The sequence below is a fragment of the Meles meles genome, chromosome 1 (assembly GCF_922984935.1).
Source record: "Meles meles chromosome 1, mMelMel3.1 paternal haplotype, whole genome shotgun sequence".
Lineage (NCBI taxonomy): Eukaryota > Metazoa > Chordata > Mammalia > Carnivora > Mustelidae > Meles > Meles meles.
In genome coordinates this window covers 166727670-166753240 of record NC_060066.1, presented here as the reverse complement: position 1 = coordinate 166753240, position 25571 = coordinate 166727670, and the positions used below count along the sequence as shown (strand labels likewise).

Below are 25571 nucleotides of genomic sequence, written 5' to 3'. Positions count from 1 at the left end.
TTTTCTGATTATTGTACAGTCACATATAGTCCACCTTCTAAATTACACACATTCTGTTAAAATCAGCCTGAGGGAGCAGATTGCCCAGAGGACAAGGAGCATCCAATCATTATTTTTTACAGAGACTTTCTCGGGATCACAGAAGGTCCTAGTTTAAGCTTGGGACTGGACTCTGGGGTTTTTTGGCCCCTTTTGCCCATTAAATTATGTTGCCCTTTAATTCTGTTTTAACTCAGTCCCCCAACATTTGAACCACAGTCACAACAATAGGACAACCCCTCAGGCGTTTCTCATCAGAGAACCTGATGTCACCATCTTTTTTTTTTTTTTTTAAGATTTTATTTATTTATTTGACAGACAGAGATCACAAGTAGGCAGAGTGGGGCTCAATCCCAGGACCCCGAGATCACGACCCGAACTGAAAGCAGAGGCTCAACCCACTGAGCCATCCAGGCACCCCTGATGTCACCTTCTTGATTGGAAGCTGCATTCTAAATGGATTGTCTCTTCGGTCCTTGTCCTGTTTAGTCCGGAGGGACTATTGGGATTGTTCACTTTAATAGTTTTCAGATGTTTTGGTTCAAACTGTATTGCTAGAGATGAGAGAGACAAAAATAAAGTTCTGTCAACATTTCTATAAAAAGAAAAATAAACATCCTTGAGCCCAAATTGAAATTGGGTTGTGTTCCCTTACAGACACCCCTGGAGTGCTTACTGCAGACCAGCACTCTGTTAAGACCTGGAGGCACAGAAAATGTTCTTTCTCAAAGGGCTCACAGTCTAATATGAGAAAAAGACAGAATGACGGTGCTGGGTCCTAGATTAGAGTTATACTCCATATACCTGGTCAGTGTTGAGAAAAGAGAAAAGGAGTCTTTGCAAGCAGTGCAGGTAACCAGAGAAGACTTTTGATTGAATGACAACAAAGCTGAGTCCTAAAGGACAAGTAGGAGGTTGGCCAAGCAAAGAGCCAGAAGGACAGAGACATTCCAGGAAGAGGGAACAGTGTGGAGAGAGGGGAGAACCAGGACCATGGTGAAGCAAGTATTCCCTTAGGCCCATGGGGTAGGGCCAGAGAGAAAGAGAGAGAGAGGGAAGAGATTTATTTATATATGTAGGAATGCCTGGGTGGTTCAGTCAGTTGGGCATCTGCCTTCAGCTTGGGTCTGACCTCAGGGTCCTAGGATTGAGTCCTGCACTGGGTTCCTTGTTCAGTGGAGAGCTTGTTTCTCCCTCTGCCTGCCTCTCCCCCTGTTTGTGCTCTCTCTCTTTCTCTGACAAAAAAAAAAAAAATAAACTCTGTTTTTAAAAAAATGAGATAGAGAGGAAAATAGAGGCTGCATCAAGGTGGTATGCCATGTGATGGACTTTGTACTATTCCCCAAGTTGTCTTGGGGCTCTTGCAAGATTTCTGATAGGGCAGTGAACTCTGAACACATTGGATTTATCTCAGATTCTCCAGCATCTCATTCTTTTTTTTTTTTTAAAGATTTTATTTATTTATTTGACAGAGAGAGAGATCACAAGTAGGCAGAGAGTCAGGGAGAGAGAGAGGGGGAAGCAGGCTCTCTGCTCAGCAGGGATGCTGAGGCTGAGGCAGATGCGGAGCTCGGGGCTCGATCCCAGGACCCTGAGATCATGACCTGAGCCACCCCAGGACCCTGAGATCATGACCTGAGCCGAAGGCAGCGGCTTAATCCACTGAGCCACCCAGGCGCCCTAGCATCTCATTCTTTCCTACCCCAGTACCTTTGCATATGCTAATCCCACTACATGAAGAGTTATTTCCACTTCTTCTCCTAGCTCTCTCCTTAGTATCTTTCAGATGTCAGCTCTTAAGACACCTTCACTAACCACTCTTTCTAAAGTGCTTCCTAATTATTTTCTTCATTTCATTTATACCATTTATAATTTTTAAGATAATTCATTTGTTTTATGTGGTCAGCTATCTCTAATCCTAGACTGTAAATTTCCTGAATGTAGGGACTGTATCTTGAACCCCTAGCACAATGCCTGGCTCATGGTAGGTGCTCAGTAAATATTTGTTGAATAAATGAATGAGCCCTCAGATTTGCCTGTAAGTGAGACAGCTCTGGCCGTAGAGTAGACAGTGGACTAGGGAGAAACCAGGACTGACAATTGAGAACGTGGCTAGAAGGCTGCCCCCAACAGACTGTCGAGAATTAGGAAGAGCCTGAGCCACAGACCTGAGGAGAGAAGGCAGGGAGGGGGAATGGAGATACACTTGGAGTCAAGATTGGTTGGATGTGGGTTTTTGTAAGAATCAGGAGTTAAGGATGGCACCAAAACATAAAAAACAAGCTGGTCGTGGATGGTTCACTGAAATAGGGAATTCCATAGCATCAAAACAGATTTGGGGAGGAAAAGAAAATGAGCTTGGCATTGGACACGTTGGATGTGAGGATTCCCATGGCTAACTGGGTAGAAATATCCAATAAATATTTTGAGAGCACTCTTGGCAAAAGACAAAGATCTGAGAGTCCAATGACCTATAGCGTCATCCATCTACTCATTCAACAAATACTCTCTTACTAACTGCTTTGTCCCAGCCATTAAATACAGTGGTGAATGAAACAAACATTACTCTAGTTTTCACAGACGTCAGAGTCAAGACTGGTAACTGATCACAGAAGCAGAGGAAATAACTAGGAAATCCGTGCTCTTGAGCACAAACCCTGGAGACGCCACATCTAGAAGGCGGACACAGGAGAAGGGGCAATCCGGAGGAGATCCTGGAGTGAATGTGTGCAGGTGTTTCCCCCTCCTGAGTCCTTGTGCCACACTAAACTTAGTTTTCAAAATACAGTGCTTGCTTTTTGGGTGGCGTGATTGAAGTACATGTGTTCCCGTTCACTCTGTATAGAAATTCTTGTGAAGTTGTCCTTAAAGTCAGGAATGTCAAAGGTTGGAACCGAAGCAAGTGTCAGCCCGCAAGCAAGACTGCAGACAGCAATGAATAAGAGCTGGCAATCAGCCCTGAGTTTCCCATTCAATGTGCATTTCCTTGCTCTCACTAGATGTGTTTTAGGTCGAACTTAATGTATGTTGTGGTTGGATTTCCTTTGTTATAGTCTGTGGGATTGATGTGATGTCAACATCACAATAGAAAGAGATGTTCTAGTTGGTTTTGCCAATACCACTTAAGAGAATTTTTATTTATTTGCTTGTTTTTATTTCTCAGGTCTCTTTATCCAAGAGACAACACCTTAGGCATTTACCAAATTAGCGTCAACCAGAGACCCGGGTGGGGGTCGTTTCAACAGGTGAAATTTCTTAAGCACATCTTCAAATGAAAGTTTACCATTTTACTTTAAAAAGCAATTTTTAGGGATACCTGGGTGTCTCCATTGGTTAAGGATCTGCCTTTGACTCAGGTCATGATCTCAGGGTCCTGGGATCGAGTCCCATATCCAGCTCGTTGCTCAGCAGGGAGCCTGTTGCTTCACTTGCTTGTGCTCGCTTGGGCGCTCTCTCTCTCTCTCTGACAAATAAATAAATAAAAGGCCTTTTTTAAAAAAAGCAATTTATAGTTACTGCATGTTCTAAAAATTAGAGCTGTTTTATCTAAAATATCATAGATTGTGTTGGGTATAAAAATTAACTGGGAAAAAAAAAGAACTTTCTTAATTCTAATGCTACCAGAAAAAGAATAATATGTAGGTACTTTTGTAAGTCTCCAAAACATAGTGATTTGTTGCATGTGTTTATGTGCATGACATTTAATGAATCTATTGGTGGGTAGACTATACCATAGGTAAATTTGCCTCCCCTTAGTACTGGGCAAAATCTATTTTTTTGTCAATAACATAAATCTTATTTGTAGGCTGTTTGTTATAGATTCAGATCAACCTGTTTTCTGATTTTGCATTTCTTAAAAGTATGTTTCTTGTTTCAAAGGAGAGTTTATGTTTAAAAAATCCCTTTGGCCAGCTTCTCCTTTGGCCCTACTTTTAAAGGAGGTGATTATGCTAACCCTGTAGATGCGTCTCAACTAGATTTTATCTATCTGAGATTCAGAATCAGAAAACTTGAGAAGCAGAGAAGGAAACAACATATCATAAACTATGTATTCCTTGCTATTTATAAGTTTTATGTTCCTGAATGTACCATAAAAATAAAAAAGCAAATGATAAGAGAGGTAGTAGCAGGTATATTAAAGGAATTAATTATATCCAGCAAAAATAAAGCAGATGCAAAATTCAGAGATAGTCATATAGAACCATTGGTTTATTATCTTCTCTCAGAAAAAAAAAAAAAGTCAGTCTACCCACTCACAAAAAAAAAACAACACCCTCCCGTTCTCAAAACAAATCTAAATTTTTATTTGTGCTCTGAAGAATTTGTTTTCATGTTTCAAGGCATGGGGCTTGGCTTTTCTGGTTTGGCTTTTTCAAGATTTCACCCTGTGGTGCCTCTAAAAATGAAGAGAACATCTCTAAATCTTGTTTGATTTGAATGGATGGAGAGCTAATCCTGATCAGATGTTTCTTTAGAGAATAATGGTGAAAAACTGTTAGGGAATTTGGGTACCCTCGCTGATTCCTAGGTAGGCTGTTTTCAGCTCAGCTGTTAAGGTCTCAGAGGTCAACCAAGGTAACCATTTATTTTAAATCTTCTTTTGTTTCAGATTTCCTGTTGAGTTTTTGGGTTTTTTGTTTTTTGTTTTTTGTTGTTTTTTTTTTTTTTAGCCATATCAGAAATCACCCAGTTGTGTCAGAGCTTTCCGTAGCCCCCAGATTCAAACCAGAAAACCAGCTATGTTAATGAGATGACTTCCCTGCCCACGTCAACTCTTAATAGAGCAGAGTAGGAAATTAGACATTGCCCTTTTTAATCACGATGAAACTAATATTTAGAATTCTGTTGTCAGATGTCTTCTGTTTATGACGCTTGTTTTCTTTTGTTTTTGTTTCCCCAGGACATTTGGGCTTCCAAGACAGTTTTGTCACATCAGGTGTTTTTAGTGTGACTGAGCTTGTAAGAGTGTCACAGAGTAAGTATAATTTTGCTTTGATTTGGTACAGATTTGCCTTAGGTTTGTGCTGACTGTCTGCCTAGGCCTCCAAGAGACATAAATAGCTTTCAGAATCCCTTCTCCATTCACCCATTGGAAGAATTTCGCCACGCAGTTTGTTTGACAGCCAAGAATTTAAATCAGGAAAAATTAAATATCATTTTAATGTGAGACATAGGGAAAGAACTGAAATCCTGACTGTCTCACATATTCCCTACTTTGTAGTGTGAACCTGGTTGAAAACATTTCTGAGGCTTCCCTGGTTCCTGAGAAATTCTGCATTTTAAAAGAATTTGTTTTTGACCTTTAAAGAATGCTAATGCCCTCAGCCTGAGTGACATAGTATAGCATGATCATTACCAGCTTGTCAATAATCACCAGCAACAATGAATTAAAAGTACCTGTCACCACCCTGTTGCATTGATCAAAGGAGTCATTGATTGTATTTTTGCTATGACATAGTCCAGACAGTCCAAGGAGAAGGTATAGGATTCTCCCCTCCTCTCTTCCTCAGTCTCTCTCTTTCTTTCTGACACACACACATACACACACACACACTTGCCTTCCCTCAAAAACATCTCTCTCTCTCTTTTTAAATGTAAATGAATACCTACAATGACTATGGTGTCATGGGCGCCAATAACAAGAAGGAAATATAAATAGCAGATACTAAATTTTACTTCTTACTCTCCTCCTACTTCAAAAGACTACTTGTAGATAAACTTAATATGGTTAAGATTGGTTTCAAGCTGCATCAAATCCTTTGTGGAATGAGGTGGAGTAAAAATAAATGTTTTCATTTCAAGTTCACACCCCATTCACTGCATTACAGTCTTACAAGATGGACTGACTACACCAGTCCACCTCTGACAAGGTGTCAGGTCAAGCAAGCCAAGCCATCCCAATCTCACAGGCTCAGATTCGGTTGTTCTTATTTCTTAAAGCCGGAAGACTATGAAGAATCCAGAAAGTGGGATATAAGGTAGGGGCCGAAGATCTGGAGTCTGAGGGATAGACAAAAAAATCTAATGCTTGTTGAGCATTTACTATCTGCCAGACGCTGTGCTATGTTTTCATGTACGTTGCGTAAATTAATCTTTGCAATAAACTTGTCAGATAAGTAATTAGTCTCATTTTTTACCAATGAGTTAAACTGTGGATCTATTTAAGTCATTTACCCAAAGTCAAACAGTGGGTAGATAGTGAAGCTAAGCCTGTGTAGTGCTAGCAAGTGTACTCTTACACGGGCCCCAGGGGACTCGACGAAATGTATAATGTGGGATGAGACAGGGAACCTAGGGGAAAGTAACTATGAGTGTGGGAATTCCGGGATCAGGGATCCTTGGTTGATGCCAGAGTGTTCTGGTGTTAGGGAGGCGGAACCGTAAGGGTTGAGGCGTTAGGAGCTGGAGGGTGTGAGTTGGAATGGAGAAGTTGCTGGCATGTTATCAAGTGGGCTTAAAGTTCCAGCCAGTGACAAGAGATGAGATGACCTTGTTCCCTTGGAGGATATATGCTGCCTGCCACCGCACAGCTCGCTAGCCAGTCATTTGCCACGCAGGGACAAATAATGCATTTATAGATTTAAAAAAATATTTTTTCGGGGCACCTGGGTGGCTCAGTGGGTTAAGGCCTCTGCCTTCGGCTCAGGTCATGATCCCAGGGTCCTGGGATCGAGCCCCACATCCCTGCGGAGCAGAGAGCCCTCTTACTCCTCTCTCTCTCTGCCTAGTGTGATTTCTCTCTGTCAAATAAATAAAATATTTAAAAAAAAAAATTTTTTTTCACTTTGTAAGACTTTTAAAAAGTATCGCTATCCCATATTTTTGTCATTTTAATAATAGTAATATGATATAGATTTTATATATACGTTTGTCATAATGGTGTTATAGGCAGATACGCTCATTGAGCCCTTACTAAACAAAGCCTTAAAGAGTGAAAAGAAAATCCTTTTAGCTCTAAGGTGGGAGCACCAGACCTTTTTTATTCTGCCCTAGCTGCTGTAATGCTTATATTTTGTCTTCATTACCATCGGTGTTCCAAGGCCTGGGTGTTGTAGAGAAGGCCCACGCTGCTCTCAGGACCGTCCGTAGAATCAGGTCCCTTAGGACCATCCCCATAATCAGGTCCCTCTTCCACTTTCCGTATGTCCCTTTAAGGTTTTATACCCCAAGACCTATCAGTTCCAAGCTAGATTAGACCTTCATTCAGTCTACATAGCACAGTTGCCAAGTGAATTCTAAACCCGCCTTCAAGACTGCCAGAGGGTACAGGCAGACCACAGATTGAATTTGCAGAGGGACCTGGTTTTGTTTCCTGTCCCCGTTTAGGGGCTTATGTTGCTGATGCCTGGCATCATGAGCGTCCTTCGACTCTTGAATGCTTTTCGATTCTGCACACTGCTGCGTAATCGCTGTAGGACTCACTCGCACATGGCCTCGTGCTGACTAAAACTGTTTGGCACGAGTGGGACTGGGCTGTATCAGTTAAATCATGGCTTCAAGCCAAACTGCTGTCCAGAGCAGCCCCCCTTGCCGATCTTTAATCCAGGTTCATTGGGGTCCATGTCACAGGACCGCCTTGGCTACCGGGGGTTAAGTGTGCATCTCCCAGCTCAGGTCTCCTCACTTGCACACCTCTCTGAAAGACTGAATGCTCAAGCCACAGGAGGAGTCAAAATCCTTAACCGTTTCTTACAGCCCTGCCCCATTCCCCAAACTGGAAGAACTAAGTGTTCATGTTAGAGGTGCAGTGGACACTTTTTACAAATGAGTGGGGCCAGGGGGTGCGTTCAGCAACTTTAAAGTAGCAGTAAGCTAACTGGCACATAATTTGATTAAATGCATAATGTTAGCCCTGTTAGGAGCACAACACTCATATGAAAAATTACACTAGCTAGCCTTTATCAAGCATACACTATGTATCAGGCACTGTACTAGGCAGTTGGTAGCCATAATCTCATTCAGTCCTCCCACAGTTGCTGTTATCTTCCCTTTTTATAGAAGAAGGAGACTGTGGGGCTCAAAGAGGTTAAGAAACTTGCTCTTTTTGCTTGGCTGTGCTCAGCTAGCTGACTGCAGACATTTTTGTCATGACCTCTCCTATAACTGCCTTATAGAGCTAAAAGAATCCAAAGATTCTGTGCTTTAATTAAAAATCATTTCTTGTTAGAGTTGATAAACTTTTAGATTATTAATCTGTGCATTTAAAAAAAAAGGTTAAAACTATTTTTGTATAAACCAAAACAACCAAAATACTTAATTAAATGTTTTCCCCCTGGATTTGTCTTTAGTTACGATTTTTTTTTTAAATGAATAAGCTTTATGGTTTAGAGCAATTCTATGTTCTCAGCGTTAGGTTAACAAAGGTTAACAAAAAGTACGGAATTTTAATATTCTCCCAATACAGTTTCCTCTACTTATTAACATCTTTTGTTACTGTGGTACATTTGTTACAAGGAAGGAACGGACACTGACTCATTAGGGTTAACCGAAGTCCACAGTTTACTTTGGGTTCATCCTTTGTGTTGTAGCTTCTGTGTGTGGACAAATGTATCCAGATTGCAGTGCCTTACAGAACAGGCTCACTTCCTAAAAAATCAACCTGCACAGCAGCCTGTCATCTGCCCACTCCCCCAAATTATTACTCGTGCTCTGAAGAGTTCAGCCTTCATCAGGTTGTAATGGCCCCAGCGTCTTTGAATTTCTCCCACTCTGTTGCACATTTCTTCTTAACCGCTCCCCCCATTTATCTCAGCCCCACCCAGTTCCCCCAGTCACACTTACGACCACATATCTGGCCTGGAAATGTCAAACGCATGGGGGCCGTAGTCTGAACATTTTCCCTCTTCCTGAATCTTTAGTATGCGATTTGAAAATTTGCTAATATAAATATTTACTTTCCTCGGGTTTCCAGTTAGTTTCTGTTTTTCGTTTTCCTCCTTTTAAATTTAATAGAGGAGGGAGGTGCGATTTCAGCATTTCCTCATGAGGATTCACTGAAATAACTCCGTGCTAAGTTTGTTGTTTATAATCGTGTTACTACAGGGTGGCAATGGCAGAGAAACTCAAGAGAAAGCTGCTGGCTTAGCTTCACACGTTGGGAGGTCAGGGTCAGGCGGCAAGGTTGCTTGTCATTAAATTATACTGATCAGATGCATGGAGCTGTTAGAAACAAGGGCTTCTGCTGCAGTCTCACTAATTCCCCTCTCACCCTGGCCTCCTGCCTACCTACCTTTTCATTTTTTCCCATTATCTAGAGTCCACAAAAGGTCTGTCTGTCCTCACTGCAAAGAAGGTCCCGTAGCCTAAGAGTCGGTATCTGTTCTGGCGGCTCCTACCTCCCCCCCTTACCCCCAGTGACAGGGCCATCTGAAAGTCGTTCTTGTTATTTATTACTTTGTTCCAGGAGAGGGTCGGGAAGGGGGAATACAGACCACTAGACACCGTGCCAGAGGGAAAGCGAGGCCTTCTCTGCTCTGGGGGAGGGGGTTTCCAAGTGCTAACAATGCGGTTCAGAATCCCTGAAGTTGTGTTCGCATAATACTGTGAGGCAAAAGACAGGAACCATCTGCTGGAAGGGTTCTTACATGATGCTGCATTTTCAAACAAAGCCTCCAAGAAGCATTTTCAGATGGGGCTCTTTCCCATGAAGCCGCCACAAAGAGAGAGCCACCCCCCCACCCCCCCGACCGGCTGCTCCATGACCCTCTTCGATGGTCATCGCCGTCAGACCCACTCCCTGTTCATCTGGCTCCGGTGTTTTCCTCAAAGTGTGTGCTCTGAGACTGTCCGATATCCTTCCTGGGATGAACCGAGAAAAATCCTCCCGAAAAATGCACTCCTTGTGCCCATTTCCTTCTAAAGTGCTGACTGTTTTACTTGAAGTTGGTGGGGTGACTCTGAAACCTTAAATACTTCGCTGGGAGAGAGGAAAACCGCAGATACACACGGGCCATTGTGACTCTGGCCTGGCGGGTTCTAATTTTCGAGCAGTGGCTTGTACACCCGAGCGGGCTGCAAGGGTTAAGTAAACTTTGTGGCTTGGGATGACTTCATGGCCCTGGAATTTTGAAAAGCCAGGGTTCCCAGTTCGCTCAGCCTCTTTGGGTGTAAAAACCACTCTCAGTTACCCAGACTGAATTTTTGGTTCCCGTCACCCTGCTGCAGAAGCTATTAAATCCAGCAGCTGAACTGCCCTGGCTGTACCACAGAGCCGGGCTGCTGGGTGGCTCCAGGATTCCCGAGTTTTTTGTCAATGGAGAAGGGGGTGGGGGGTAGGGGGTGACAGTGAATGGAGCCAGGCGTCTGCCTCAGCCTGGCATGAGGTGGCACCCTAGTGGCTGTTCTCTGCCTTCGACATGTGCACGCTTTCTGTATTTTCACACAGGAGTCACCATTAGGATCCAAAGCACGGTTCGTTTTTCTACCGCTTTTTAGAAGTCTCTAGGCCCCTTTGTGGGACTTTGAGTACCCACAGCGACGCACTGGGCTTTCTTGGCCCTCGAGACAGTCCGAACAACTGGCAGATAGTCTCGCCTGACACATGGAAGCGACAACAGAGTTAACTCGGCTCCAGGGTATAACAAGGAGATGAAACTCTTTGATCGGAATAAGCCCAAACTTGGAAATGACAAGAGGGTCTCGCAAAGACGGACTCACAAAGAAATTGGTATAGGATGAGGGAGGCCAGACGTCCAGTCCCTTGGGGTGCCGTTGAGACTGGTTGCAGGATCTGTAGATCTCGGTTATGGGAGAGGAGGTCTAAAACTTTCTGTTGTGGGCAAGTGGCCTGTTCCCGCTCCTCGGCGAAGGAACATGAGAGCTGTCTGTGATCATGGCGTGGACATTAACTGTAAAATTAATATTCTTGAGCAAGCTCTTCTTTCGAAAGAAACCGTTTGGGCTTGAGCATTAAAGGAAGAAACAAAAAGATTATAATAAAAAATAGACTGCAGCCCTTGCAGGAACAGTGGCTGTGACCTTGCCTTTTGTTTGCCATTACACAATTCAATGGCAGTCCACTCAAACTATGCTCTCGATCAATATCCTATTAAGGCAGCACAAAAAGTCTCCATAAACTTAGTGGTTAGCTATGTTTATAAATGGAACTCGGCATAATTAGATGGTCAATAGCAGGCCCTACTAGTAATTTTAAAATGAACATCACACATTTTCTGTCTGTAGAAGTCAATGGCACCTCTTCCAGACGGAGGGTATGGTGTGCCGCAGACAAAAGGCGGGAGACCCTTTAAAAAAAATCATAATGCCTATCCTTAGAATGCACTTTTTAAAGAAAATCTGTTAAGTTATAGACTAGCAAATACTGATCGGCCCTGTAATCTTTTTCTGTTTTGCCTGCCTCAGCCACCTTATTCTGAATATATGATGACATCACAAATGTTTCCTAGTTTTAATCAGCCCCTCGTAGAGAGATAAAATAATAAATATTGCCATACTCTTAGGAAGAAAAATATCAGTCTGGTTGGCTTAATTGAGCGGGTTTCCTCTACTATAATTTGATAAATTTTCAAAATAAATCTTGAAATTGAATTAGTTCAGAAGGATGTTTTGTTGCCTAGTTTTTTTTTCTTTTAATTTTCTGGACATATGTGGGGGTCACGATTTGGACACTAAAGCCAGTGGCAAATGGGATGGGCTGGCGGTAATAGAAATTTTCACCAAAGTACTCTTTCTCCTGAATCCCAGCTCACAGTATGGGTGGCTACGCATGATTTTCCCCATTCTGTTCTCCTCATCCAGTAGAGAAGGAGCCACATAAAGGGAGAGGTGTCCCCATCCTTACTTATGAATTGAAATGTGCAGTGTACCCCATGTTCAGCACGGGCCCTGGCAGTGACCTTATGACCACCGTGCCCACTGAAATTAAAACTCTGGTGACAAGAGGCTTATGACATCAGCAGATGCACTAGTCAACTCGATTCTTGAAAGTCCTGTTTTTCTTTTACACTCATCTTCTACAACCTTCCTGGTTGGAGTCAGTAGAGAGAGTTCTTGTGGCAGCTTCTGGGGCAGTGGGGTGGGGCTTTTGTTTTCTGATCTTAGCTGAAGCTCTTGCTAATTTTGACCGGACCATAAGCATTCTTATTTTAAAGATTTGACTCAGAGAAAAACAAAACACATAACTCCTTGATGTCCATACTAATTTGTTGTCATGATCTCTATTCACATATTCATCTATTTGTCATCTTTTCTAGCTAATTCATAGGTTATGTTTCCTAAGGGTAATACATTCTATAAAACCCATATTTAAGATGGCAGCATGGTAGCGTAGTCCAGGATATAGAATTGGGGATCCGGCTCTGCCACTTTCCAACTGAAGGGCTTTGGGCAATACTGAACCCCTCCCAGCCATGTTCTTCTCATAGGTAACCATCATTTGTTCAATCAACTAATATTTACTAAATACCAATTGTGTGCTGGGCCTGCATCAGAATGCTGGAAATAGCAATAGTTCTCAGGAGTGCTTTGAGGATTCAGTGAGAGAATGGCACGTGTTTAGCATATAGTAAATGTTCAGCGATGGTAACTACTATGCTCATCATTGAACAAAGCCTCTGTCCCCGGTCTTTCACTCTGTTAAGAGCTGATCCTTGAGGTGGCCACATTATCAGCAAATTTATTAGAATGTGAGTGTATGTGTCTGTATGTAGTCTGTGTGCATTTATAAATTAAGAAGGACTGATTTGAGGTTCAAGTTCTAGAAGTCAGTTTAGTAGGAGGACCATTCTCCTGACCCCTTCAAAGTTAATAATTCTGATAGAATAAGAGCATGCCAATACTAGACCTAATTCTTCTGCTTTAAGAAACCAGAAAATTCTTACTCCTCAAGTTTGCAGCCAAAGCCTTTATGTCTGCATTGTTCCAGAAGTTTCTCTTCCAGGATATCTAATGAATAGTGAGACATTTAAAAAATTCTCAATCTAACACTGACACATTAACAAGCCACACCTCGATTATTTTTCAATCAGACTGCTTTAAATTAGTACTTAGTTTTATACTATTTGAATGATCCTTTCTTTTATATTATGGGCATAAAAATTCCTCAGAGTAGCAGGGACATGCTAGAGGTCATTACCAGCAATGTGATTTTTAGTAAACTTTTATTTATACACTCATAAGCCTCAGGTTTTGGGGGTTTTTTTCCCCTAAGAGGAGATATTCCTCTCTGATGGGTAACATTAGAAAACTAAAAGGTATTTTTGGGATTTCCAGAAGCCTGACAGAAATTCAATATTACTCCCACAATAAGACCACAAATATTATTGAGATCTTGGCTGGTATATCTCATCCTCCCTAACTCCTGCTGATTAGAAAGCCTGCTGTCGGTGACGCAGTAGACAGGTCCAGGGTGAAATCAGTGGCGTCCACACTCAGCAAAGCTACACGTCCAGCCCAGTACAGGAACTGTGTCAATGTGGTATGTAATTGCTATGAGTACATCATTAACACCCAGGATCTTTCAGAGAATGGAGAAGGGGGGAAAAAAAATAAACAGTTCTTAGTGAAACTATGGAGACTTACTAGGACGGATCCAGACAGCTGGACTTGTAGGTGGTTGCGATGAGACTCGGCTCATACAGTTTGGTCTCCTAACAGCTAATGGTCCCAGTCCCAGCGCACTCTTGGTGAAGGGGATTTTGTTTAGAAGCCCTTCCCTGGTTTATAGATCACTGTGGTAAAAAGACGCCTCAGGCCATCAACTCCGTCCCCTGTCAGGGAAGACTTAATCCCCTGGATGATGCTGTATTAGGTCCTAAACCGGTGCTGCATTTGACCTCAACCAAAAGCTAAGATGAGATGATACTCTAAAATGCAGAAAATCAATTTCGGTCCCCAAGGCAGAAGCCACTAATGCAGCAGACCAGTCCGCATTGCCGACCCCACCGTAGATGACTGTGCTTGACCAAGTATCAGGCCCTCTGTCCAGGGAAACACTGGCTCATACTCCAACCCCAAAGACCTGAGAACACAAAGGGAGAAGGAAGCGGACAGAAGTTTTCCCACATCATGGATGGGTAACAGTTATTTTTCTGTATAAATCTTGTTGAATCTGTCCCTGTAATAACTGACAATGAAGGAAGGACCAGGAGACTGGAAATGTGCGTTTCACCTCTGTTTCCTTGGACTGGTATCCGGAGATACTCGGGTTCAAATCCTTGCTCTGTCACTTACCCAGCCACATGATCTTGAACATGTGACTTAACTTTGCAGCTCAGTTTCCCATTCGTAGATGAGAATAAACAAATGCATTTCTGTGGGGATGCTGCAAGGATGACCTGAGATAATTTGGGTAAAACACATAGCGTATCAGCCTGACACATAATAAATAATCATCAAATATTAGTTCTTAGCTGTTTTTCACTAACAGGCTCATAGAACTATAGTTCAACTCAGTAAACATTTGTTGCACGTGTACTAGACGAAGCATCTCACGCTGTGTGTTGAGAATGCAGAGATAAGTGGAAAGGGTTCCTTCCTTTATAGAGTAGATAATCAGAGTTTCTTGAGATCCAAGACTGAGTTCTCTTCGTGGCAGGAAAATGCCCAAATAGACTCACCGCACAAACTGCCTTCACAGTTATTATCAAAAGTAAACCCTCTTCAAGATTCAGAGTGGGGAGGAAGAGGGTATCAGTGAACTGTTCTCATTTTAATAAAAAGAAAACATATTTTCAGAAATAACAGTTTCTGTATTCACGTCCTCCTACCCCTTCTGGCACCACAAACCACGTATTTCTTAACTCGTGTCCACAAACGTGGATGTGTGAAAACGGTGCCCTGTCTGCATTAGCAGATGCCATTGATGGGGTTAAAACATTGTGCTGGGCTTTTGGCACCTTATACTACATTTCATAAAAAGCATTGCTTAAATCTCATAATAAGGGGGAAGTTCATTTCCACATAGAGGGAAATCCTCGTCTTGGTCCAGCGCCTTTCTTTTATGGTACATTTTGGAAAACCAGACTCCTCTCCTGCACTGGGTCAGACCTTTTAGAAAGGGAGGGTAGAGAAAGGAGACCAGCACGCGGTTTACAGACCAGAAATCTGCTTGGCAAAGGAGTTGCTGAAGACCGTGGTGTGGGAGCTGCAGAGAAAGTACCTTTATGATTGATTTCCATTCAAGTCAGACTGACTGCAGTGTGGTCATTTTTCTAACCCATAACTGCTCACACTGCAGCAGGCTGCTATCTGCAGGGTGTCTGAATTATAGCCGTGTATGTCCGCGTTACCTCTTACACAAATTACTTACACTGGTTTCTTTTTCCATGCAAATTCATCAGTTTACAGCCCCTCGTAGCCACAGTCAGGAAACTCTGGCCAACAGCACAAATTGATAAAATGAGTTCATTTTACTATACTTTTTTTTTTTTCTTCCTAAAAGCCCTCTCTCGTAGGCAGTGTTCAGGAAGCATGTTACAGTAAAAGGAAGATAACAAAGGAGTTGAATTTTCTTGCCATAAATTACTTTCCAAGTTAATTCCCTTTAACGATGATTCCAGATTTGCTTGAGTTTTCATAGCATTGTGCGTTTTACAACTGTGCCTTTGATAGAAAGAAGACCAAGTATTTTCCCATGTTCACTCCTTTTGTGCCAGTGACATGGACTTTCTTATGAGATCTTTGCCACCAGAATGCAAAACAACACTAAATTGTGCTGGGCCCGTAGAACTGTGTGCTTGTTGTTGGATTTTCTTTTCTTTTTTTTTTTTTTTTGCCCAAGCCTGAAAGTACAAGTTCCCAAAGTCTCAGTGAGTGCATTAGATTACATAATTGGAAAGAAATATACTTCTCTTATTTTTTCATAGTTACTTTATAAACTGAAAACAAAGTAGTAAATCCCAGTCATCTTTTTTGAGGGATACCCATTAGCCATGTGGCCATATTCCTTAGCTGCTGTGGAAATTTGAGGAAGGGGCATTATAACTGTTACTCTCTCAAATGGGAGCCCACGAGGGCAGGGGGCCTCATCTGTCTTGTCCACTGATAGATCTCCAGCACGTGGCTCATGAAAAGTGCTCCGTGAATATTTGCTGAATTCCACTGGACGTAGGCTCTCAGAGAATATGTGCCGTTGGCAGAAGGTTGGCCACACTAGTCATTCAGTTAACGCTCCCTGCTGGTTCCTGTTGGACAAGTTGTAAACTCGGTATACTGTCATCTCCCAGGCAGAGTAGCCTGAAATTTTGGACAGAATTTTTTTTTTTTTCCCATCACCCTCTCTTTCCAACAACGCAAGCCTGAGCAGATTGTCTCTGGTGGATGGCAGAAGTTCAATAACCACAACCTTATCCAACTACTAATGTGTACAGAAGAGCAGGTCATTAAGAGGGTTGGCTACTGCAGTAACCCTTTTCTTCCAATAGCCCACATTACAATAATGATGCCTTAATAGCAAACCATTTATTAAGAAATGACACAAAGACTGCATTCTACTCATGACAGGAAAGAAGGGAGTGGGGGGACAAATGGCTTAGAAATCACATCCACCAAGACCATCCCCAAAGTTCATCCTTTGAGGAAAAACTCCTCCACGAAACAAGATCCACAATAATGTCAGGTGTGCCTCCCTGTAATACTGCTTAAGAAAGGTGAGGCACCAGTCCTCACTGCTCATGCACAGTTGTTGATTTCTGAGTTTCGTTTTGCATTGCATGAAGTTGGGGGGCGGAGGGCAAACGGAGAAGGCAATTACAGATTCTCCTTAATTCAGAGCATATTTATTGATCATCAGCTGTTGTGTCGTACTGATCATCATACAGAACCGCACAGCTGTTTAGGAACACACAAAAGGCTGTCGGATCTGGAGGACTAAAGGTCATCTGGTATGACCCTCTGACTTTGTGGCCTAAGAGTGTTACTCTGCCTCTTGGTGCCTCAATTCCTCCCTGGTAGGGTAATGAGGATTACATGAGATGATGTGTTTAGGGGGCTCAGGCCGGCATCTGGCCGATAAATGGTGCTTAATAAATGTTGGTCCTTGTTACTGTGGTGGTGATGGCCCTGGCACGGGTGGTGAGTTTGCGTTTCTATGACAACAATTATGGGCATTTTGAGGCCCAAAGAGTTTAAAGGACTTGAGCTACACAGGGGGTTATTGGCAAGGCTGAAACCTTAGACGGTCACACCCAGGCCCACACCAGCATGTTTTCTGTGCCCTGAGATGTCTGTCTTTGCAGTCCTCAGAACACACTCAATCTGGTGGGGGGGAATATGTCATGGGTGAGATAATTTAAGAACAACGGAGCCTAGAGTCAAGTACAAGTGGAGCAAAATCAGATTTTGCAGTATATGGAATAGACAGGAAGTGTTGTGGTTGGTCCAGTCCTTCCTTAACATCCCCACCTTGGGCAGTGGTTATGCAATCTCTGGAACACACCCGCAGGCTGTTAGTCTTCGGCTTCTGAAGCCCAGCATGACCTCCTGGGCAGATGTTGTTAAGTCATTTAACCCTCGACAACGTTTAGTTCCCTTATTTGCAAAAAGGACTTCCTATCATTATTAGCTAAGAAGCACTTTGGGTTCTATATGTTGGGTTATATATCTTACGGGTATTTTGTATTTGTTGGGATGCTATGAAATATTTGCTTGTGTATGCCCTTTCCTAGTGCGCAACTGGACATAGATCTTTGGGACCTGTTTCCGAGGGTGACAGATATCCACCATGAAAATGCCTTTTTCTTTCCAGACACCATGGTGGAGGCCTCCCTTTTCTCTTAACTCCGCCATCAACCTACCAACTGATTTCCCCACCTGCGTCCCCTTTAGTGCGTTCTGTAGGCTGTTGTCATATTAACATTGCTCAGGTTCAGCAATGATCACTTCCCTCCTCAGAAACCGTCATGGAGCCCAAAGATCCCTAATTGTACTTCCTGTGTCCAAACTTATGTGCATACTCTGTCATTTGCCTAGAAACCCTCCTCCTCTTCTCTGCCTCTTTAAATCCTCCCGTCCTGGAAGCCTTAGCGTCACTGCCCAACCCCTCCTGGAATCAGATGTTTTTCTGATCCCACAAGCTGATAGGATTTCTCATTCCTTTGAACTTTTCTAGTACATCCTTTGCATTCTGCCTATGAGAGTGAACACCTTCAGCATGGAATTAGATGTTCAAGTATTATTTTATCCTTCCACTCGGTAGTAAACCCTGTGAGACAGAGACACTGTCTACCTTTTATTCATCTGAAGTGTAAGGCAAGTATATTGAATACAAGAGGCAGGTTAGTAGGATAAGAAAGGCCACAGGTTTGGGGGTGAGACACCCTTGACTTTTAATGCTGACCCTCCCTCTTTTTGCCTCTCTGCAGTCCATGGCAAGCCAGTTAACCTCATTTGGGGACTGATTAGTTTTTCTCATTTAGGTGAGGTACTTTCCTACAGAGGTTGTTTTGAGGATGAAGTTAGATATAAGAAACAAAATGCTCCTCGGTACTAGGGAAGACCTGCTGAAAGCCCACCTTTCTCAGATACCTCCCTCAGGCTCTTCCTGTTCTCCAGATGAGAGAGTCTGAGAATACCCGGGCCACTGTGGGGACACTTGACAGTGACCCCTCCCCACAGGCATGGGCTTTCTCTGTAACTGTCACAGAATCACTGACTCCGATTCCATTCCAATCGGCTGACCTTCATACGATGCGTACATACGGACAGTACCGGGGAGTGCTTCCTAACAAGACCATTTGGAAGAATGCGGAGTTTGGGTCAGTGGTTTATTAGGATTACTTAACCCAGGTTGTGAGACCCCTTCTCATCTCAGAAATTTAACGATGTCATAAAATCGGAGATGCACATAAGCGGTTTGTGAAGCCCTGAAGTTACTCAGTATAACTTCAACGGAAGCTTGGAGAAGAAAGCATCACAATGCCTCCACCCACCTGACAAGCATTTGGCTAGATTGCAAACCCAGGGTGGTAAGAACTTCACAGGAAGTAAATATAGGGGCGAGCGAAGGAACATTTCTGTGGGTTGGTTATTTTTTTAATCTCTCTGAGAGGTGCGCACACTGCACTTACTCTCTATTTTCCTTTCTTTGCTGGTTCTGGCTCCTTCGACATTTTAATAAGATAATTAAGGCAGAAGACATTTTTCCGTGGTACAACGTGGTCAGGAGAATGTGAGGTGTGAGTGCAGTGGGCACAGGGTCCTAGACGTCTCCTCTCAGTCCAACCAGGTCATGCACTCACACCTGCCTTTATCTTCCGAGGTGGTGAGGAAGGCCTGCGCACTTCTGCGGGTGCTCAGGAGTGAAGCCGCTGTGCCATTCTGTGAAGGCCCGAACCTCATCCTAGAACTTAGAAAGAAAATCTAAATCCAGACCCTTGACTCCTATCAACTTCATCCCTCTTCCTCAGTTAATGAGAGGCGTGACTCTGTACACTCCATGAAGGCACAAACATCAGCCTGTAACATTAATACGTGCCTGCTCTACGCCGGCCGCTGACAAGGATGAGGGCTGATGTGTCCGAGTAATCTCCTTCCCATCCACCCCCAGCCTATTGCATCCATAAAATACTATGAAATAAAAGGGGAAACTATGCAAATAAACTTCGTAGAAAAAGTAAATTAGGGCAGGACTAGCAAAATCATTCACTGGAACTCTGTTTATACTTTTCGTCAAGCTCAACCATTTGTTTTTGACCTAAAGGCCCTTCCTCCATTACAGCCTGTCATGAAGAGATAGGTTTGAATTTCAGAAAGTGTATGTGAGTTTCAGAGCTTTCCATTTCTTAGCAGTGACTGTTTTTATACAATGACAGCTATGATTAAGGTTTAGCTGTTGCTAGTAATCAAACAACTAAGTGTTTATTCTTAGATCTTACGTATCCCTTCCCACCTTTCCTCAATTCCAGACTCTTATTATGGTACCACAATTCACCCACTTGCCCAAGCAGTAATCCTGAGAATCGTCCCATACGCTCCCTTTTCTGTTATTACTGCATTCGAGAAGTCAACACATTTCCCTGAGTATCTCCCAAGTCACTTACACTAGGCTCCCCCTTTTCATCCCTTGAGTTCAGACCCCTCCCCCTCCCCTTACCTTTTTTAAATGACTCCACTGGCCTCTGTGGTTTTACTGATTATATTCTTCAACGACCACTCCTTTGTCCCCCATGCCTATCTTCATGAGAGGATGATGTTTCTAGGTTATGAAGGCAAGTTCGGCGATACATTCTCGTGCTTTGCTGCTTCTCCTTTGACTACCAATCAGTTCCATGTGACCAGTGCTTACTGCCTGCCTCCTGGGTCAGGGGTCATAGTAGATGCTGGCAGTGTAACCCCAATGGTCTGCAGTTAGTATAGTGTGACAAGCACTTCAGTAGCTCATAAACTTGGGAATCTGCTGGACTTAAAGTCATGTTCCTTAAAGAAATTCATGTTCCTGAAGACCCTTTGTAACCTGACGTGAACCCTCCCATCTTTTCTCCATGTACTGTATATTTCATCACACCGAGTTATCAGAAATCCAGTTTTCATTTTATATTCTCTCTCCTTTATAAATGCTGTCCCCCCTACCTAGCATGCTTCTGTTCCTCTCTTTTGGGTGATTCCAACTTGTCCTTTTAACATCTTCCCAGGCATCATGTTTTCTGAGGTCCTCTTACTCCCAGGACCTCTCACTCCCCAGCTGGGTTAGATACCCACTTCTGTGTGGCCATATCAATTTAAGAATAACTCTAGCAGAGGACTTATCACACTGTATTGAAAATAACCTGCCAACCTTCCCTCCAGAACTGTTCAGGGCAGGGACCATGTCTTCCATCTAAGTGTCTTCCGCACCCAGCACAGTTCTTGGCAATAGCCGTGATCATTTGTTGAAAGAATGAAAATCACTGGTTCGTGAGATTCCTAATTATCCTTTCTTCTTACGGATATTAGCCTCTATTTAATTTATTTATATATCCACTTACATGGGCTTAACTCAGAAACCAGTGCCTTAATACAATAATATATGAATCTATTGCTCCTGCTTTTGCATAACCTTTCAAAGAAAGAGGTTATTTCCACTCATACAGCTGCACCACTAACTTTACACAGAGTTGTTTTATCAGATTGGTAGGTGTTATTTATTCATTCAAAAATATCTATGAAGCTGCTATGGTCAACAAGGCCTCTGGAGGGTCCAGGTCTTAAAAAAATAATACAGGGAATGACATCTCATACAATAGTCAGCTCTGAAAATCACATATAATCAATTATCTTTAACAGTCTCTTAAGCCAGACATTGGAAAATTCCTGTGTATAAGTGTGCTCTTGGTGAGCCTTACAGTGTCTATGTGGCCGCGAGTCTTTGCCTTGACAGTGTGGAAGCAGAGACCATCTGTAAATAAGTGGGCATGGCCGTGTCACAGTAAAACTTTACTTAGAAGAAGAAGTGTGGCTCAGGAACCCTGGTTTGAGGACCCTGCCTCCCAAATAAAGTGGAGGTGTGTGTAGGCACTGAGGCAGTTCAGAGTAAGGAGAGATCACACATTTCTCATTGCAGGAGATTGGGAATGGGTAGCCCGGAAAGATGAATTTGCAGTTCAGAACGAATTCCAAAATACCAATGAGCGAAAGCAGTCAGGATCAGGCAAAGTTAGGAAAGCCCAGAGAATGTTCTGGCTGGTCGTTCAAGAAAAGTTTCAGAGCAAAACTCGGAGGTCTTTTCATTAAAAGCCTCCGGGAATGTTGCAACCTTGGTGACAGTTTGCCCTTACAAAAAGAGAAAAGACGAAAGGTACATTATAAAACAAAGTCTTTCTGACATAGACAGTTTTTGTTCTCAACATTCTTTGGAGGTCAGAGTTCATTACTGATGATTTTGGATAAGCTTACTGTATAAATTCAGAAATAAAATGTGTTATATGCAACACTGATGTATGCTGTCCTTGATCTTTTATTCACAGAACATAATTTTTTTTTTTTTCTAGCACCAATAGCTGCAGGAACTGGCCCAAATTTTTCTCTCTCAGATTTGGAAAGTTCTTCCTACTACAGCATGAGTCCAGGAGCAATGAGGAGGTCTTTACCCAGCACATCCTCTACCAGGTAATTTGATGGGTGGCTCTTGTAGTTCCACACCTTCATTTTGACTCTGAGCCTGGAGGCACTTGCAATGTGAGTGTCCTGGTAGCAGATACCAGAGAAGTGTGTTCGACCCCAACAGACTTTCAGTCTTATTGGGAAGAGAAAGCAAATGCACATGCTGCAGAAATATATGTGTGTGTGTCTCTCTCTCTCTCTCTCTCTCTCTGTGTGTGTGTGTGTGTGTGTGTGTGTGTGTGTGTGTGACAATAGAAAACAATGAGCTAAAGTATATGGCATAGGCCACAAATAGTTAAGGAAGGCTTTATCCAAAAAGATTGACTTGCATTAAGGTGTAAATGTTGGTTTCAAGTTGGCAAGGTGGGAAGGAAAAGGAATAGTGTCTGGGTGGGGTGAAGGCAGGAGCAAAGCCTAGAGAAAGGATGCATGATAAGCACAGCATGTTCTCAGCAGATTAAGGACAAGTTTGACTGGGGAGGAGGCATGTGTCTTGGCTTATTTGGCAAAACGTCCACACTGGCAACACCGGTTCCGGTCCTGGTGCCTACAGCAGACATTACAGCGCAGTCCCAGGGCGTTTGCCCCCACAGATCTCAAAATCCAGGCTATTGGAGCTGTCCTGCCGCCCAAAACCCACTTGATACCTAGGTGTGTGGTCACAAAAGTGAATGCAGTCCTGCGGCAGGGCGGGGCTGGCTCATAAAGTCTGTTGCCCCAAGAGACCTTTAAAAAAAGTAAAGCTGGAAAAGCACAACCAGATAAGGATTCCGGGGTTCTGGATCCCCTTGAGGTCACAAAGCCCAAGTCAAAATGAAGCATTTTGCAAGATCCTGTTGCCTCTAGATAACCGGTACCAGAAGGAAAGGGATTAGGCATTAAACCCACAGTATTCTTTTACAAATTGGCTTTAGCACTGGACTGTGACAACAAAGAAAAGAATGTTTGTGTACTTTGCAGAAAAACGTTTCACAAAGGTATATTCTCCTTTCAAGCAAGCCCTGGAGTTTTATGATTTAAAACAATGGCCAGATTATAGAAATTTTCCTTGGTGGCGACTCTGTCTTACCTTGACTTTATATATTTTAACCAGCCTTACAAAAAGAAAGAAGGAAAGAAAGAGAGAATTCACTTTGTCATGACGAATACTTCGAAAACAGTTAAAGACCAGTTACGCTCACCTTTCATGTTGTTTAAGGGTTCCCCTTAGTTCCTTATAGTATCGGATCCTCAGGAAAAAAAAAGTCTGAAATCCAAAGTACATTTATAATGAAAGAATGAGATTGTGAACAGATTCAGGTGTTAATACGTTTTGAGGATTTTGAATGTTTGCTGATGGAGGGGACGTTGTACATTACTGCACTCAGTCAACATGAAAAAGCTTTGCAAATACTTGTGGGCAGTGATTAATTTAAAAGTTGATGGGCTGTTTGTTTTTCATATGTGTGCTGAGCATATACCATGGACGTCCCAAACAGTCCATGTCTCCCCTCCTCTCCGACCCCCCATCCCGGTCCTTTTCACTTCTCCAGCTGTTTTGTTGCCTTGTGTTGTGATTCTCTGAGTGGAAACCTGGTTTTTAATGTCATTTAAAAGGCTACTGTCATTCTCATATTCTGCAAATAACTAATCCTGATAAGGAGCTAATTATAAACAGCAGCAGTAGTTAATAACTTGGTAATATGTTTGTTTTACTCTCATTAGGATCTCCTAGGATGGGTTTGTTTTTTTTTTAATTATTCTCTAAATATATAGACTCAGCAGAATTATCTGTGTACAGGTTAGAAAAAATGTGCCCAGAAGAATACCGCAGATTTACATATAGAAAAGTTCATCAACCAATCAATATTTGTTCATGCCGGGCCAATATTAATCGGTCACTTGGTCTGTAGCAGACACTGTATTAGCTGCTTTACATCCCGGATATGATTTAATCTTTACAGTACTTTTACCATGTAGATGGTGTCGCCATTTAACAGCGGATCAACCCAGGGGCCAGAGAAGTTGAGTGACTTGCCCAAGGTCACAGAGCTAGTAAATGGCACAGTCTATATTCAAATTCAGGTGTGCTGGAACTTTAAAAACATGATATTTTCGCATTCGATCCTCTTAGGAATGGGGCTTACTCTTTCAGTAAGGAACGATAGAATATGAAGCCCCCTAAAAGGAATATCTATTATCCCTATTTTTCCTCGGTTCTTAGGGTGTGCTACCTTGAATTACTGTTACGATCTTTGAGATTTGTACATGTCCTGCCTCCCCATCTGGACGGTAATTCCCATAGAGGACAGTGTGTAAATGCTCCAATTTGGCAACAGACATTTCTTTTTTTTCCCCATTGTATTTTATTTTATGTGATTTCTTTTCAGTGTTCCAAAATTCATTGTTTATGCACGACACCAGTGCTCCATGCAATACGCGCCCTCCATAATACCCACCACCAGGCTCACCCAACCCCCCACCCCTCTCCCCTCCCGCAACAGACATTTCTTAACAGGAACCTTGTCCTAGGCACTGTGAGTATAAAATCAAGTAAGATGAGCGTTACAGTCTAATGGTAGAGACTGACATGTAAATGGAAATTTTCAGTTCAGGGTACTGTGAACACTCAGTAAAGAGTCATTTTGCAGATTTGTGGGTGCAAGGTAAGGCTTCCATGCTTTGCATATCATCAGAATTAAACAAGTGTTTCGAATGGAGGTGATAGTTTACCTTAATTTCTAGGTATGATTGCAAGGAACACAACCAATTCCACACACAGGAAGAGATGGTGTGTCTCTCCTCAAAAGAGTACTTAGCTTTCTCTTAGGTAGAGATCTTACTAGTACTTTCTTATTTTCCTCCAGTGTTTCTGGGAGAATGGAGTCAGTGTGTTAGAAAGTCAAGAGCAAGAAACCATAATCAATGACTGATTCATTTCTAAGTTAAAAGAAAAAAAAAAGGAGATGGATAGTCATTAACTTCAATTCTGTACCCCTTGATGGTAAACATCTCTAAAATCACAGAGGGGGTTGTGTAAAAATTGGGATAAAGTATACTTTTTCATCCCAAAGAACTTCATCAAGATAAATCACCTGTCAGGTTTGTGAGGTCAGTAAACTTTGTCTTGGAAGCCTTCACATGTCCATCCTGGCACCTCTAACTTGCTTCGCTCCTGGATCTTTTTATCTCCTCCACGCTGTACCTCCACCCTCCAGACATTTGTCCTGTATCAACCTCAGGAAAGTCCTTGCTTTCAAATAAAGATGGGAGCTAATATCTACAGACTCTCACCTTTAGGATTAGCAAGTTCATGGGATATTTGCATTTTATTAGAGGACACCAAGGAAATAGAAAATTTTAGAAACTCAAAAAAAATTAATAACAGAAGAATTACAGACCACGGAGTTGGCCTTTTGTGTTGGATCTCAGTGAATTGTGACACTTGGGCTAATGCCTGTCACAAGTACTCATACGGCTGTTTCTAAGTCAAGAGCCCAGTTCAGCAGTTTTTGAGT

At 42.6% G+C, this 25571-nt stretch overlaps 1 protein-coding gene across 3 annotated transcripts in view; it reads left to right on the top strand.

Moving 5' to 3' along the window:
* NFIA (nuclear factor I A) overlaps positions 1-25571 on the top strand; it is a 361469-nt gene that overhangs the window by 235116 nt on the left and 100782 nt on the right. For all 3 annotated transcript variants that reach the window (XM_046007063.1, XM_046007071.1, XM_046007054.1), the window contains exons 4-5: positions 4940-5014; positions 21963-22080. In XM_046007063.1, coding sequence (XP_045863019.1) covers positions 4940-5014; positions 21963-22080 — 193 coding nt within the window. The remainder of the gene's footprint in view (positions 1-4939; positions 5015-21962; positions 22081-25571) is intronic.